The sequence below is a fragment of the Mastacembelus armatus genome, chromosome 21, assembly GCF_900324485.2.
Source record: "Mastacembelus armatus chromosome 21, fMasArm1.2, whole genome shotgun sequence".
Lineage (NCBI taxonomy): Eukaryota > Metazoa > Chordata > Actinopteri > Synbranchiformes > Mastacembelidae > Mastacembelus > Mastacembelus armatus.
In genome coordinates, this window is record NC_046653.1 from 12,719,427 (window position 1) to 12,735,302 (window position 15,876).

At 40.3% G+C, this 15,876-nt stretch overlaps 1 protein-coding gene across 2 annotated transcripts in view; it reads right to left on the reverse strand.

Annotated features, from left to right (window-relative positions):
- Nucleotides 1-1,997: 1,997 nt before the first annotated feature.
- Nucleotides 1,998-15,876, reverse strand: part of igf2bp2a (insulin-like growth factor 2 mRNA binding protein 2a) — a 46,772-nt gene continuing 32,893 nt past the window's right edge. Inside the window, exons 8-16 of one of the 2 annotated variants that reach the window (XM_026296510.1) lie at nucleotides 13,930-14,052; nucleotides 12,429-12,564; nucleotides 10,054-10,185; nucleotides 9,473-9,541; nucleotides 8,615-8,737; nucleotides 8,004-8,078; nucleotides 7,697-7,828; nucleotides 7,027-7,140; nucleotides 1,998-5,337 (exon numbers count right to left, since the gene is read on the reverse strand). In XM_026296510.1, the coding sequence (XP_026152295.1) occupies nucleotides 5,239-5,337; nucleotides 7,027-7,140; nucleotides 7,697-7,828; nucleotides 8,004-8,078; nucleotides 8,615-8,737; nucleotides 9,473-9,541; nucleotides 10,054-10,185; nucleotides 12,429-12,564; nucleotides 13,930-14,052 (1,003 nt within the window). In that variant the 3' untranslated portion in view covers nucleotides 1,998-5,238. Of the gene's footprint in view, nucleotides 5,338-7,026; nucleotides 7,141-7,696; nucleotides 7,829-8,003; nucleotides 8,079-8,614; nucleotides 8,738-9,472; nucleotides 9,542-10,053; nucleotides 10,192-12,428; nucleotides 12,565-13,929; nucleotides 14,053-15,876 lie in introns of both variants that reach the window. The other variant, XM_026296509.1, reaches the window with a different exon arrangement.

A 15,876-nucleotide genomic window follows, 5' to 3' on the forward strand; every position in this document is an offset into this window, starting at 1 on the left:
AAATTATTTAGGAGAATTTTTACTCTTTTTCAACTCAAAATTTTTCAAATTGTACCTTATAATTAAGAGACCAGAATCTGGCCTCAGGAAGACCAGTGAGCCATGTTCAGGAGCTATTTTGAGAAGTGAATTGAATTACATTATAAATGACCTTTTGTGATTAAATGTCCAGCGGTGTTTTACTGTGTCATGATATTAGTCAGCTGGATTCTTATTTTGAAAGGTCGTTAAATCAAGCCTTAATATGGCTTCTAAATGTTTCTCAGCTGTCTCATATTATGTTCCATGTGTCTTTTGAACAGTATCGTGCTCCTACAGAGTGTCTGTGCTGCATAAAGTGTTACACAAGATATAAAATGTCTCACCAGAGATGTGGACTGTTTTAAATGTAACGTTACTGACAGTTTGTCAGATTACATATGATGTAACACCTTTATTTCACAGGTGAAAAATGAAAAATAAACACATTTTCTTTCAAATGTTCTTTATTGCTCAGATCCAGGTTGCTCAGCAATACAGTTCACTCACAACTCAAAACAACAGCATGGCTGTTCCCAGAGAGGCATGGATCCACAAGATGTGTTAAACACAGATCACATGTCTGTCCAGTGCACAGTTGCTGATTACCTTGAGGTGTTTGGGACCTTTTGGCCCATGGGAAATGTAGGACTTGAGGGTTGTGACCTACTGAGGAAACAAAAGGAATCTCCCAATGGTGTGATGCAGTTAAGAAATGGATCCATGTGCAAACCATGACTGAAAGTCTAGTGCTCTATGATGCGTAGTACATACTGTATCACCTACAACAGTCTCATGCAATGGTGTTTTGTCATTTAACAAAAACACAGGACAAAAACACTGCTGTGGTTTGGCATCCATATACCAGACTTTTACAAATCTGTCCTCAGCTAATCCATAAAGTTTGGATGTTTGTTAAATGACATCTTTGCTGTTCAGTCCCAAAAGGCAGAATACTCTTTGTTTTCATACCTGGATATTCCGTAAACCCTCCCTACATGTCAAACAGTCATACCTACTTGCAATTTGTTTGCCATTCTGATTCCCAAATATGTTCAAAATCCTAGCTAGAATATTTTTCAACATTTTAAAAGCTAGTATTATTGGTAGTGATCTATCAGGAATGAATATTAAAGCAAAGAATCCCACCTACTGCTCCAGACATACTGCATTATTCAATCAGTGTAAATGACAAGAAAACCAGATCAACAGAAAGCAAAATAAACCAAACTATGCAACCACTGTTTGATATGACTAACAAACACTATACACCGTCAAAGTTGTGATGTGTGTAACTGTGGTTTTCTGATGCTTAATGCCTAGCAACACCCCACAAAGCCTAGAAACAATTCATGGAAATCTAAATAAAAAAAAAAACATGACAAGTTTTGCCTCAGATTGCGGTCAACTTACAGATGAATCAACTACCACGATGCTCTGGTCACAGCAGCACAGTGAAACCAAACCAGCTAGAGGGAAACCTGTGCTTATGAAGAGCCAAAAACACAAGAGGAGAGGAGTCCTCTTCCACGTAAGAACTGCAAAACCGCTCCAAATAAAAGAAAAACTCCCCATAACAATCAAACAAACCAGCGCTACTGTGAAAAGCTGTTTCCTCCTCTACATGCCCTATTACAGTTAGCCACCTCTCTGCAGGAGTCATGCATTGGAGTTGAAGCACCGTACTGCATTCATGTGGGTAAGGTCAGGGTATTAGTTATTATGAAATTAAATCATCAGGTCTGGTGAGCTATCATCATCAGTGTGAGGTACTGCACTGTACTGTGCGGAGTGCTGCGCTGAAACAGCCTCAGGCATTGTGTGAGTATAATAGACCTTTATGTTTTATTTTAGCATTGCTAGTTTGTGTTCACTGGGACAAAAAAATGATGCACCTCATCTGATGACCAAAGCCTGCCCTTCTAAATAAAAAAAGAAATAATCTCTTAACAGTTAAAATAACTCCAAAGACAAAACACTAACTTTCACTACATCATTCATTTATTTCATTCTTTTGCCCTACATTGGTTTTAGTAAGTAACGTCAGCCTTGGATTCTGAGAGGTAATTCTGAATTGTACAGCACAACAAAAATTCAAATAATATTGGTAGATCGATGAGAAAACCATTTAGAGGTCAGTTTTGAGGGAAGCTGTGACGCTCTAAACTTCTCCCACCATCTCTCACAACGCAGGTGCAGACTGGTAAGTGTTATAGAGAGACAGAAAACGATGCATTTATGTGTGACTCTATTGTACATGTTTACAGATATACAGTTTTCTTGTCGTACACAGTGAAATTTCAACGACTAGAGTTGTTCTACATTCTACACAGAAAACTGGGGTTTTACACCAAGTTCAAGAGTCCTGTCAGTGTATTTTTGCAGCTTTGTGTGTTCGTCAAATCAACCCCAGAGTATGCTGTTATCAAATAGAGCTGGTAAGATTGGGTCGGGTTGTTAGAAATTTTTTTTTTTTTTTTTCACAAGTGAATAAACCTTTTTTTTTTTTTTAAGTTTTAAAAAAAACCTGGAGGTACAGTTGGGAAAAAAACAGGAGGTACAGTTGTTAGTTTCTATCAACTGATTTGTATATATATATATATATATATATATATATATATATATATATATATATATATATATATATTTTTTTTTTGTCCTTGATGGTGAAATCGGCACACATCTACGTTCAGAACCACTTCGGGCAGGTACAGTATGTACCCCTTAAATCCTGCTCTTCATTCCTTTCTAGCAAAAATCGACTTGGAAATCCTTTGACGTGGATCATTAAGAGGTTGTTTGGCGTCCAGGCAGAGACAGTCCATCGGAGTTGACTATGGTTTACAAAGTTTCACTAGTCAGCTGGACCTGAATAGTTCAGAGATTACTGTAGATCTTTTCTCTTGATCTTTTTTTTTTTTTTTCATTAAAAAAGAAAATTAAAAACGCTCAAAATGATCAGTTAACAAGGCATACAAAATGTGGAAAAAGGGGAAATGAAAGATTGGACTGAGGTACCCTGAAGCCTGAGGTAGATCACAATACTGACATGCGCACTGTTCACATCCTGACCAACGTTAGCAAGGTCGCTCACTTTACTCTTCTCCTATTTTTCAGGTTTTTTATTTATATTATGATTCATAGTCTAGTTTTCAAGAAAATAAACACTTCCCTTCAAAATAATATGGCAGTGTCCCACTGAGGAAAAAAAAGAAAAGGACTTTGTTTTCTTTTTGTTTCTTATCAATAGCTCTCATCACAAAATAGGAAAAAAATAGATTCATAAATATTACTCTCTTTTTATATATATGTACACACATGCACACACACACACGCACACACACACTCGCACGCGCACACACACAAACACACAAAGGAAGCTGTGCGTATTGGCAATAACCTTGCGTCTGGAAGATGAAGCTGATGGGTGATGTCTGAAAGGTGTCAAAATAAGGCAACAAGCTTCCATGGTCTCCAAAGTAAAGCACAAAGGTACACCAGGGCCTGCGTGTAGAGCAGCCGTCCAGCTCGCCAAAATAAAACGACAAAAAGTGAAGTTGAAAGGAAAGAGAGAGAGTGAGAATGACAATCTGCGTGTCTGTGCCTCTGGCCTGGCCTGCTGGACACAGCAGGGGTGATATTTCTAAAAAGGCTGCATATCGTACATTCACAGCTGTCACGCCGTTTTAGAAAGCTCCCTGACAAGAGAGGGTTAAAGCCAAACGTGGCTGCGGTCACGTTTGCGTTTGTGTGTATACCACAGGTCATACAGTGCTTCCCTGTAACCACACCCCACCACCCCAACCCCAATCATCCCCTCCCTCTAACACCTAAACTTTTCATCACTGCCACTCCACACACCACAAGTCTGCACCCATCCATCCTGCCCTCCCTCAACCCCCCATCCCCATTCTGGGCCTTCAGCTCACATTTTCTCTGGGCCCGCGTGACATCCTCATAAGGCCGAGCGTGTGGCGGTGCACATTCAACATGACTGGTCGCCCGCTCACAAGCGAAGGTGCACCAAATCCTTTTAAGACATTATCGTTTGCTCTGATCGTCGAGGAGAATGCCTTTGGAGACATCCTTTTAAAAATTGTTTTTTTTGTTGTTGTTTTCAAATATATCAGGACAACAAGCATGAATGTAGATATACTCTGACTACTACTGTACAGCATGGGAGAGTAATACCAGTTCACTGGCAGAAAGAAAAAACTGTTGCATTTAACCTCCGCTGAGCGAAAGTGGCAGTCAGTTCAGTTATCAAAAGGCTATGGAAAAATGTGTTTCTTGACAACAAATATTTCCTCCTATTAAAAAAAAACACATGATGCCAGATGAGAGAAAGTGATGAGAAAGCGAAGCAGAAATGAACAAAAATTTTTAAAAAGTGTAGCATCAGATATGAAGGGTGAGAGACATTTTGACAGGGACGTTATCTTTTGCGTTGGCACACACACGGGCTTTGTTACCAAGACTCAGAACCATTCACCATATTTACTTACAGGGGTTTTCTTTTTGATTTGAGTAACCTAAAGTGTGAACAAACAAGGGAAAGCGCTTTGTGTGGCTGTCAATCTCCGGAGCAAGCAAAATATTAAAAAACTACACGAAGTCGTACTGTCATTTTGATAGAAAAATAACAGTGCATACTCTCAGTGTATATCAATATACTTTTCTAATCTGTATCAATACTGCTAAGGATATTAAATCTTTCTGAGAGGTGTCCATTGTCACTCGCTCATTTTCTAACCCAAAATATTTATCACAATGCCTACCTATGTTCATGTTAATACAGTTGCTTTATCAGTTTGTTAGGCCTATGTTAGTCCAACTAAAGAGATAACGTTATGCTGGGTGACATATTATTTCCTGTTTACCTTTTTTTAACTGTGAAGACAACAGTTCCCAAATATTTTTTGTCATTTTCACCCTTCTCAGAAATTTTTTTGTCTTTGTTATTATTATTATTATTATTATTATAATATCAGTACGGTTTCTCCCAGTCTATCTGCTCTTTTCAGGGCTGGCAGTGCACACAATGCCCTCAGCCTTTGGCTCTCACTTGTTTCCCCTCTAGTGAAGTTCTTTGGTTTTGATCCCGGTGCTGCTGGTCTGCCCTGCATGTCCCCCTTGGCCTTGGCCTTTGTTTGGGTAGGTCTCTGTCCTTGTGGGAGGGCTACATTCATTGGCTGGCGCCCACTGAAGCCACCCCACTGGTCACTTGGAGTGGTGCGGTGACACAGCGGGACCCTGCTGGTGTTTCTGTTCCTGCTGTTTGACCTGCTGAATGATCTCCCGAATTTTCCTCTGTGCAGTCTGTTGGAAAGACATCATATTTAGGACCAGGTGCTAATTGATACATTGATTCATATGAAAAACAAGCATTGGACAGTATGAATGAAGGGGCCATTGCAATCTGAAGCAATTTTAAAGTGAACTAAATTCTGTATGCAAACCCTATATGTGTTCTGTATCTAGAGACAGGTCGTGACTGTTGTGTAGGTACCTGTGAAAAAAAGAGGAATGGCTCAGACTCTATGGGTGGATAAAATTTATGTTCATTTTTTTTTCTTATTTTTTAACATGGTTGTGTGATTCTGTATAAGCTGATTACATCAAAAAAGGTGAATCATCTATGAAGTCAGCTATTTTTTTAGGATTTTGTCAATGCACACGTGTAAGATTAATGGCATCTGTAGCTTCTGCATAGTAACAAAATAAAACAGTAAATAGAAAAAAAAAAAAATCTAAATCAAAATCCATCTGCTATTGACATGTCTGGCACGTTCAACAGTAGCACATAGTCCACATCAGCAGACAGTGTTTTGTCAGTTGTCATGGAGACGGATTTTCGGGTTGCTTAGCTGTTATGATTTCACTCATAGATCTGTCTCCATGACAACTGAGAAAACTCCATCTGCTGATGAAGACCATGTGACACGGTTGCCAACGCTAAAAATAAATAAATAAAAATAAAAAAAGAAAATGCAAGTTGGGCCTAAAGGTATCTTCGTGAATCATGCACAGTAATCGAGCCGTTTCACAGCAGGCTTTCTGACATCACAGCAGGAAAAGCACAGGTGTGACTGAGAACATTCATAAGGGCTGCATTCATGCTTTTGAGCATCCCTGCTGAGCCGTATGGCTCATTGCGAGCCATTTAATGGCACTCATCCATCGTTAATATTGTTAGTTACACCTGTGGCTCCACCAGAGAAAGGTCTATTCCAAACACAGCTCCACCCCCCTTCAACCTGAGCAGAGGTCTAATCAGTCAGGCTAACTGAACGCACCCGTGGGCATGTGCAGCGCATTTATCTCAGTGACCTTTACACTACACTCACAGTGCTGCTCTGAGTTTTTGGATGATTAGATCACTTCTCAGGTCTCAGCTGCTGGACTTTTAACTTTTCATTCCAACTGGTGTACAGACAGACAAGTTATAATTTCAACTGAAGTTAATCCATTCATGCGTCCATTATCTGCAGCTTACCCTTCCAGGGTCGAGGGACTATGGGGAGCATTGGGCGAGAGGCAGGGTACACCCTGAACAGATCACCAGTCTATCACCTGGCTTACACATACCCACATTCACACCTACATGCAATTTAGGTTAAATCCCAATTCCACTACTTCCAGCAACATAAAGTCCTTTCCTCCTATCCTTCATGTGTATCCTCCAATCACAAACTGATTTTTAATAAAGGAACAGAAAGAGGTCATAGTGGACAACAACTTCCGGGTCGACAGAGGAACGATAAAATAAGGGACCTGAGATTCAGCCTCAGGTGCTGACCCAACTGCATATTTTATTACGACATGCATGACATGCACTTCTTCACATATGTCTGATCCAAAACTGCCTTTTACACTTTGTGGCTCTATGTGCATCCAAGCCTTTCGCCACAGGTTTAACAAGTGCAGCCATTCTCTTGATACACACCCAGCACACTGATCAGCTAAATAACACACACCTAACACCATTGTTAGTACAGTTTTAAGTACCTGGCTGGCAAAGAAATGCCCACTGATTTTCACAAAGACCTCATCGTTCTCGTCTGGAGTTTGGTCCCGCGGTACGATGACCTCTGCACTCGTAAGGTTTTGTAACTCGTTTACCTGAAACACAGACACAGACTGCAGGCGTCATCATCTTCATCTGGATGTCACCTCCAGCCACACTAACAAAACACGCTGACATCACTCACTGAGAGACAAGGTGTCACATTATGTTAAACTACAACATCCAACAACAACAAGGTGCTATTTATTTCATGTACAGTAATCATTGGCGGGGAGGAACTTTCATAAACATTTATTTAGGTAAATTCTCTGCCTACATAATGATGTGAGGTTAATTTAAACAATAGGTGGTTCAATGAAATATAGGTGGGTTACTTGTTTTGTAAAGAGATTGTGGTTACAGATGATTTTTCCCAATCAGCTGGTGGAAGGTGGAAATAATAAAATTAAACACTGGACAAAGTGCAGCTTCCTCTTCTTAGCTGAATAACTGTTACTGTTACTATATTTCTGATACTTAAGGAGATCCCAAATGTAAAGATGCAATTTTTAAAATAAGGGTATTGCTAAAAAAAAGACTAGAAGTTACACAATTAAAGTTACATACGCAGTTTTTTTTCCAACTTTGACTATGATTTAAGCTTCTGCTCACCGTCTTTCCGCCTTTACCAATGACCCTGCCAGCTGCAGTTGAGGGAACCTTAATGTGTGTCTCCAGCTTGACCTCCTCTTTCGCAGAGAAGAAATTTTCCTCCTTCAGCTTCCCAAATATCCGACCTTGGGCCTGGAATACAGAGGAGGGAATGAGGAAAGGAGAAACTGGGAGAAAATGGGGACACAGTGATCCCTGCTGTTTACTATAAAAGAAAAACACATCAATGGTTTCTGGAAAATCTTTATGAATTTAAAGTAGCAGCTTGATCCTAAATTTGAGATTTAAACATTCATGGTGTTTTTACCTTAAACTGAGCCTCTGGAGTTCCAGTAATGATAACCATCCTCTCAGTAACGTCTGGGCTCTCAGCTGGGGCAATCTGACACACACACACACACACACACACACACACGCACACACACACACACACACAGACACACACACACACGGATGGGTTATTAAGACAAATAAGGAGAAAATATTGCCTAAAGCAGGTGATCTCTCTCTGTCTCTCTGTGGTCATTCAGTGCAACAAATGCAATGCAAAGAAGAAGAAAAATGAACTGCATGTGATTACATAATGAGAATTCATTGACCAGTTGTCCCACCTGTCCACACAAGGCTTGAGGGGCTTTCTGAAATGCTCAGCTCACTAGTCATCTCCCTTTCTTTTGTTTTTGACTATAAATAACTAATATCCTCAGCTGTAGTCCATGAAGTACCGCTGACTCAGCCAGCACTCACTACCAGCTTAATAACTTCATGCTCCCATGTGAAGCTTTAAAAAATGCAATGCATGTTTGTCTTGTGTCTGTGGACTCAGCCCTACAAGTGGATAAGACACAGTTCGACCTCCTCTTTCCTGCTTTTCACTGAAGTCAGTCCTGTAACGACGCTGACAAAACAAAAACCCACCTTGATGGAAGCCCCAGCGAAGTGGGCGAGTTGTTTGATGTGCTGGCCCTTCTTGCCAATCAGAGCCCCGACTGCCTGAGTTGGAATAAAGAGGTAGACAACCTCCTGTTCTGGAGCCTGTTGCTGAAAGACCAACCACACAGAAAACATATTTTACTACACTTTTACTAAACTTCCCCTCCGATGGCGCAGAGTAAACGTTCGAAACTGTTTGGAATAGTTACAAAAATTTCAATTTAACTTGTCAGATTCCTGAAGAGCAGCCAAAAACGATGACACCACATGCAAGGAATTCTAAATTGAGCGCTCTGAGGGTTTTCATTCACTGGGTAAACGTCCCACTCTGGCAGAGTCTGAATGGAACATTAACCTTTAGGGTCGATGGCTGCCCTATATGTTTGTTTTTTTTAGCATGGTAACACTCATGTACTTGGGGTTTATAAAGTGAATTTTTACAAACCACAGGACGACCCTGGGATGAAAACTCCCCTTCCAAAAATATTTGTGGTGTTCTGATGACTGGGCGATGGTACGCAGGAATGCCAGGCTCACTGTCCAACACAGATGCTGACTGGGAGATTGTAATGCTCTGGTGTTTACGTCCCCTTCTTGATTTGCTTTACATATCTCTTTTTATCTATCTATTCTGTAGGACTCAAGCAAGTGGATGAATCTTTCTATCAAATTCAGTCCAAAGGGAAGAAAACAGTTCCATCCTAAGTGTCGCATGTGCAACAAAAATTTCTCAAAAAGCTGTATTAAAGTATAAAAATAATTAGGACAAAAACAAGAAATGAGCTAGAAAGTATCTGATCCCCAAGGAAATACTGACTGTAGTGCAGATTTTAAGGAACATACTGAGTGCTGGTGAGGGATGGCACTTGCTGGAGGAACCCCGTACAGGCCACTGAGATGTGAAGAGTGACTCTGAAAATGAAGCGACAAGCAGACCGATCAGATGGCACATAAACACACACAAACACAACTCTAGCTCTCATTAAGGGGGAATTTTAAGGCAATAAAGTCACAGTGAATCACACACTAACTTTCTTGACTCTGAAGCACGCAAATACATTCTCACACACTGTCTCACACCACTTTGGCTCGCCCTCAGGCAGTGACTGGAGACTTTGTTTTACAGACAAACTGACTCATCTCTGGAGAACATGGGGGAATTCTGGTTGTTTCAAACTGTGTACAGCATCACACAGGAAGACCTGAGTCAACACATTATTGTTTTTTCAAAAAGCACTTCAGTGGGGACATGGTTTACCATGTGTTAAAAACAAATCTCTTTTTCAAATCGAACCTAATCCCAGCAGAAGCAGTGCGTCGCTTTTCTGGGTGGGAAAAAAAAAACAGCGGCTAAGTCATCCTAAAAGAAGCTTTTTCTATGGCGCTGTGAAGAGGTAGTTTGGAGAAAAACAGAGCGTACTTACTAAGAATGGGTTGTATCCTGCTGATGCCACAGGGGATACTGCACCACGTGGTCCAGCAGCAGGAGGCAGCACCGGCAGACCAGAGGAGAAGATGCCCAGAGCGCTCAGGTTCAAGCCTGGGATCAAGTTGGCCTGTTGCTTTGCAGAAGAAGAGAAGCAAAAGTGGATTTTTGTCACAAGTAGAAAACTCAATAAAGATTTAAAAAAAAAGATGAATTAAAAATTTTTTTTTTTGTTTCTTTTTACATTTAAAAACCAGTGACCACAACAACAACTCCTGTGAACACACCTTATCACACAACTCCACAGATAATAACCAATATGAACCAATAACCATGAACCAATAACTCCAAAAAATAATAATTTACAAACAATATATTCCAAATAATAATAAAAAACTTGAATAGTCGGTTGTGGACTCAATGTTTACCGTTAGGAATGAGAGTTAAAGTTGCCCTGACAAATGTGAGGCGTAGAGCTGAGCCAAGTAGTCAGTTTTGACCCCACTGCTCTCTCCTCTCACAAACCCAATGTTTGTTGGCATCTAGATTGTGTATACAGATACAATCCAGACAAAGTGAAGCGATCATGTGGTCAGTTTGAGCGCAAAGAAGTCAGTGAGTGTTCACATCATCAGGCTGCTCTGAGTGGGAACGAGATACTCAGATCATCGTCGCACGACCACGAGACAATAACATGTAGGAACCACAAAATAGCACGTGGGAATGAGACGGTTAACGCATGGCCATGGGATACTATGTTGTGGCAACGACTTATTAAGTGGGAATGAGATCATTTGTGTCCTGGATGTGACAGGATGCTTGTTGTTTAAGAGTAATGTTGTTTAATATGGAGTGAATAAAAGTAATTATGTGCATATCCTGAAGGAAGTGCAGGAGTGCCGGGAGGTGCCGCTGCTGGTTCATGGACTTTTTTATCCGTGCCACATGTTTTATAAGTTATTGCTCAAAAAGTCCTGTGGCTAGAGTTGTTTAAATAATTTTCAACCAAAAAAAACAAAAAAAACCAATAAAAAGAGCTTCTCAAATATGACCATTTACCGTTTCCTTTAGTTTAAATAATAATCCGTTATTCAAGATAATTACTCATCAGTGACTTATTGGTAATGAAAAATGTTAGTTGCGTCCCTACTTATGGATTTAATCACTATCCAGGAAAAACCACATATCTTCAAATTTGGTAGTTTTCAAATTTTCTGATTAACATAATGCTTTAAGCGCTGAAAAAGTCTCTGAGGTCTTTAGCTAAATAAACCAACTGAAAAATGCACTGTCACAACGCTGAAAACTAGTTGTTTTAGCTTGTGAAAAGTTGATGTTGTGGAGGAATGTGGTTTTCACAGGACTGTTTGTTGTTGTAATGGCATTACAAAACTATTCTTCCCTCAAAGCCAAGTCAGCTTTTCTGGTTTCACGGCCATGGCAAGACACGCGGTCTCCCTTCACTTCCTTGTTCCCAGAGAGCTGTGTGTAATATCCGCAGTGCCACGCTAGATGGCCCTCACCGCTTACTGTAGATGCTGTGCCTGACAGGTGCCAGAGCGCTCGCACCAGCCAGAACAATTTAACCACAAGCTGCGTGTTACTTTTTGATGATTTTTTTTCTGAGCCAAAATTTGCACAATGAAAATGAAGGCAAAATCTGGCAACCTGTGTGAAAGTAATGAAGAAAAATAGCAGCTACTTTAATGCCAGTTCTGAGTCTCTAAAAGTTACTCATCATAAAGAGCATCATCACTGTTCAAAAAAATCACTTTATCAGCATTTATCTCTGCATCTAACAGGGAGTGTGCAGTTTGTGGTATCATCACTCTCTCTTCCTCTGTGGGTGACCTCTCTGGCTGCAGCACTGGTGATGTCATCGGGGCAGTGTGAAAGAGGAGCTGGGTGAGAGAGCAGCCTACAGATATCAGATGGATGCTGGGAAACGCAGTGTGTTACAGCAGGAACACAGACACCCACAGCGGGGAAGTGAGTGGTGAGTCAGCGCGCGCACACACACACACACACACACACACACACACACACGGTGCCCATACACCCACACAAACAAACAAATACACATACACAGACATGCTGTGCTCAAACACTGGAGTCACTTATGAGCTATTCAGCAATCGTTTACTGTTATCCATTTACCAAGCACACAACAACGAGTATTACTAATGCTGGTGGTAACATGTACTGAATGGGGGGTGATATTCTTCTGGTGTATATCATCACTCTTCTCTGTTGTTCACCTGTCAGTCTGAGTGAGTCAACCTGAGATCATAAGCACATGCGTACACACACACACACACACACACAAAGAGAAAAAAGCTCAAGAAGCCTACAGATGGTAACCTTTAAACTTACGTTTATAGCAGCAATGTCATTCTCGTAGGCTTCCCTCAGTTTCTTCATGATCTCCACCTCAGCTTTACAACACGCCTCCAAGCTGCCCTTCACCGTGATGGTCCTCTCAGGGTTGTAAATGGTTAAGTCTTGTAACCTGCAAACACAAATGAGTATGATAATGCAAATATAAATGAGGAGAACAGGCACACTCACATTCTGCTCACATATTTTCTGAGAAGGTGGAGGTAACTTGGCTCTTTTTAATTGAATTTCCTGTGTTTGTGTTTTTCTAACATACAATAAGTGTTACTGAAGGCAGTATCAACATGAAAGCTGTCATTAAAAAACTCTTGCTTAGAGAATATGCAATTTAGTTGGACTTGACAATTATTCTTAACGTCAAACCTAAAGCAGGTAGTCTGATTTTAATTACCTATTTTCATTTTACATTATGCTTCACTTTAGTTCCTCCCTAAAAAATGGATGTATGACATCATCCATGTCATACATCCATGCCATTGTATGACATGGATAATGGAGAGGAGAAAGATTCCCATATTAATGTCTTTTGAGCTTCATCATCAGATAATTGAAGGTGACTGTATGGTTAAGAGTTGGTGTGTACATTGACAGTATCGATTAAACGTGGGTGCAAATACATGAGGTGGCATCAGTCCCATGAGACACGGCTATAACTGAAACGGATTCATTCATAATAGCTATAAATATCTGAAGATGAAAAACAACAGCACAAGTATGAAAACTGTCTTTTAATTTTGTCCAGCTGACAAATCACGACTCAAGTGTGGCTGCATTTTACCACGGTTTAGGTAAAAAAGAAAAAAAAAACCTTCAAGGCAAAAATCTTTTCACAAGTGGCAAAATAACACAGCAACAAAACAATTTTTGACAACTCTGATCAACAACAAGATCAACCTTGATCATGCCATAAAGCAGTTAGCCAGGATCCTGTACTGTAGACAGGACAACACATTTTGGTCTTTGGAGCGGCAAATATTTTCTCCACTGTGTTGGTGGACATAGAGGACACTCTGAAAGGATTTCAAAGAATCATCAATAGTGAATGAACTATTTGCCTCTTCCCAAAAAGACCCTCTCTTTCTATGTTCACCTCCCTCCTCCTCACTATTTCCTTCTCAAGGGCTCATCCTTAGAATTCATGTAGGCAAAGCAGTTTACTAGCCTTAAATGAACGAAGGTTGGTCAACATAATATCATGTACTGGACTGAAAAAGCTGTTATCAACTCTTCACATTTGTTCTCTTACAACTCAGTTAAGTGAAACCACATGCGGTTGAAATCTGCTCAGTGTGATGAGCAATTGAAACTGCTTTCTGTTTTTTGTGCATTGGTTCAAGAGATTATAGACAAAACTTTGTCTTCAAAGTTCAAATTGACAAATTGTTCAAAAATCAAATTGCTGCTATTCCACTATGTTACAGTCAAATGCTACTCCAGTGTGTGTGTAGGTGTGTGTGTGTGTCAGTGGGCAGCTTACGAGGAGATGGTTATCTTGGTCCCTGTCTCCTCTTCGATCTTCTTCAGATTGCGGCCCTCCTTCCCAATCAGCCGACCCACCAGGCTGTTGTGGGCGAGGATTTTTAGAGGGATGTCCTCCGTCCTACACACACACACACACACACACACACACACACACACACACAGGTTAGCAGATGATAGAGGATACGTTCTGTTGAGTGTCAGTGATGTGGTGTGAGGAATGTTATGGTGTGATGAGGATGAACAGGAATGTGGATGGCTGCCCAGCTGAGAGCGGCTGTAAGCACAGGGCACAATGTTAAGACACTAGTCAAACCACAGTGTAAGGTTTTTGTGTTTTTACAGATGGCACAATAAGCAGATTAATGTCAAACTATTCTGATGCTGACTTTGTGCCCTTATACATGTAGGAGGTTTCAAATAATAATAACGTCTCTTCTGAAAGCCAAAATTAAGGACATATAAATTACAGCTCATTGATCTCAGAGACAAAGACCACTGGTTGGACAGTTGAAAGCTGTAAAGTATCTCTGTTTATTGAGACTGGTAGAGTTAAAACTATTCAGTAGGAAAACCGATAGTGAAAACACCTAATTTGAATAGAGTCCAAAGTTAGTTTTGTACTGTACAAATGATTGTGAATTGGCTTCATAAAACTCAAAAACAAAAAAAAAACCCTTATGAGCAAGCACTTGGTGACAGTGGAGAGGAAAAACTCCCTTTAACGGAAGAAAAAACCTCCAGCAGAACTAGTCTCAGTTTGGGCGGCCATCTGCCTCGACTGGTTGGGGTGAGTGGATAGAGGAGGGAGAAAAGAACAGCACGTGTGCGTCTGGGCAAAACCTGGAAAGACTATTTCATTTTGATGTTTAAGTCTAAATTTGTCAGGAAAACGAGGTAGGACAAACGATTTAACAAATATTTAGTCTTTTATAGTGAAGGTTTGTGAGTTGGCAAGGCATAGCAGTGTTTACTCGTATATATAATAATACAGTATGGAATATGATCTGTATTTAATTGGGATAAATGGAGCACTGTAATTTTTCTTTTAGACATTTTTTCTAGCAATCATGAACTACTTTCAAACATCTTAGTCTTACAATGAACTAAACCAGCTAAAACATTTGTTTTAAAATAAAATGAATTTTCTTTCAAATCAGCGCCAAAGTTTACCAAACCCCAAACCTTAATGAAATTATCAGAACATTACAGAACAATAACATAAATCATCCTAATTCTTTTTTTAAATAGAACCAAATACAACAAAGACCAAGTGTATGTTGAATAAGTGTAGCTGTGATGGTAGTTCCTGTATAGTGTATATTTCTGTTAAGGGAAACAATTGTGGGGTGTGAGTGTTGGAGTTGGGGTGTGGTCTATATAGGTTAACCAGATGCTGGGGGTTTCCCCTAGGCTGGGTCGCACACTTGATGTGTGTGTTGTGTGTGTAAGTTAGGGGTGGCACATCAGGACATGGTATAATCTGTAAGTGTAGATCTGTGCTGTGGGGTGAAATTAATTTGGGGTGAGCTGTGGGGCAAGAGAGGAGTGATGACAGTGTTGTGGTTTTTGGAGACCGAGTTCGGTGGTTATGGTTTCACTGGGCGTTGGGCCTGATTAAGACTCTGAGAAATTACAGGGTGTGGGGCGGCTGAGGTGACAGGTTCATTTCTGCAGGTGTCGCACCCAGGCAGGGCAGGGTGGAGATATTTTTGTGATTTCTGAAAGCAGGATTACAGATTTACCAGACTGAGGTGTATCAAACCGGCCGACTAATTTCTTGTTGACAGATAAAATTACACACATTGACAGAAACCTTTTACTAACGTGTCTTATAACAATTGTATTAAAAGACACCAAACTTACATGCCATCAAAAGGTTTTTACACTTTTAGGCTTTGTTTTTTGTACAGTTTAAACACAGTGTAAATCATTAATTAGTGAG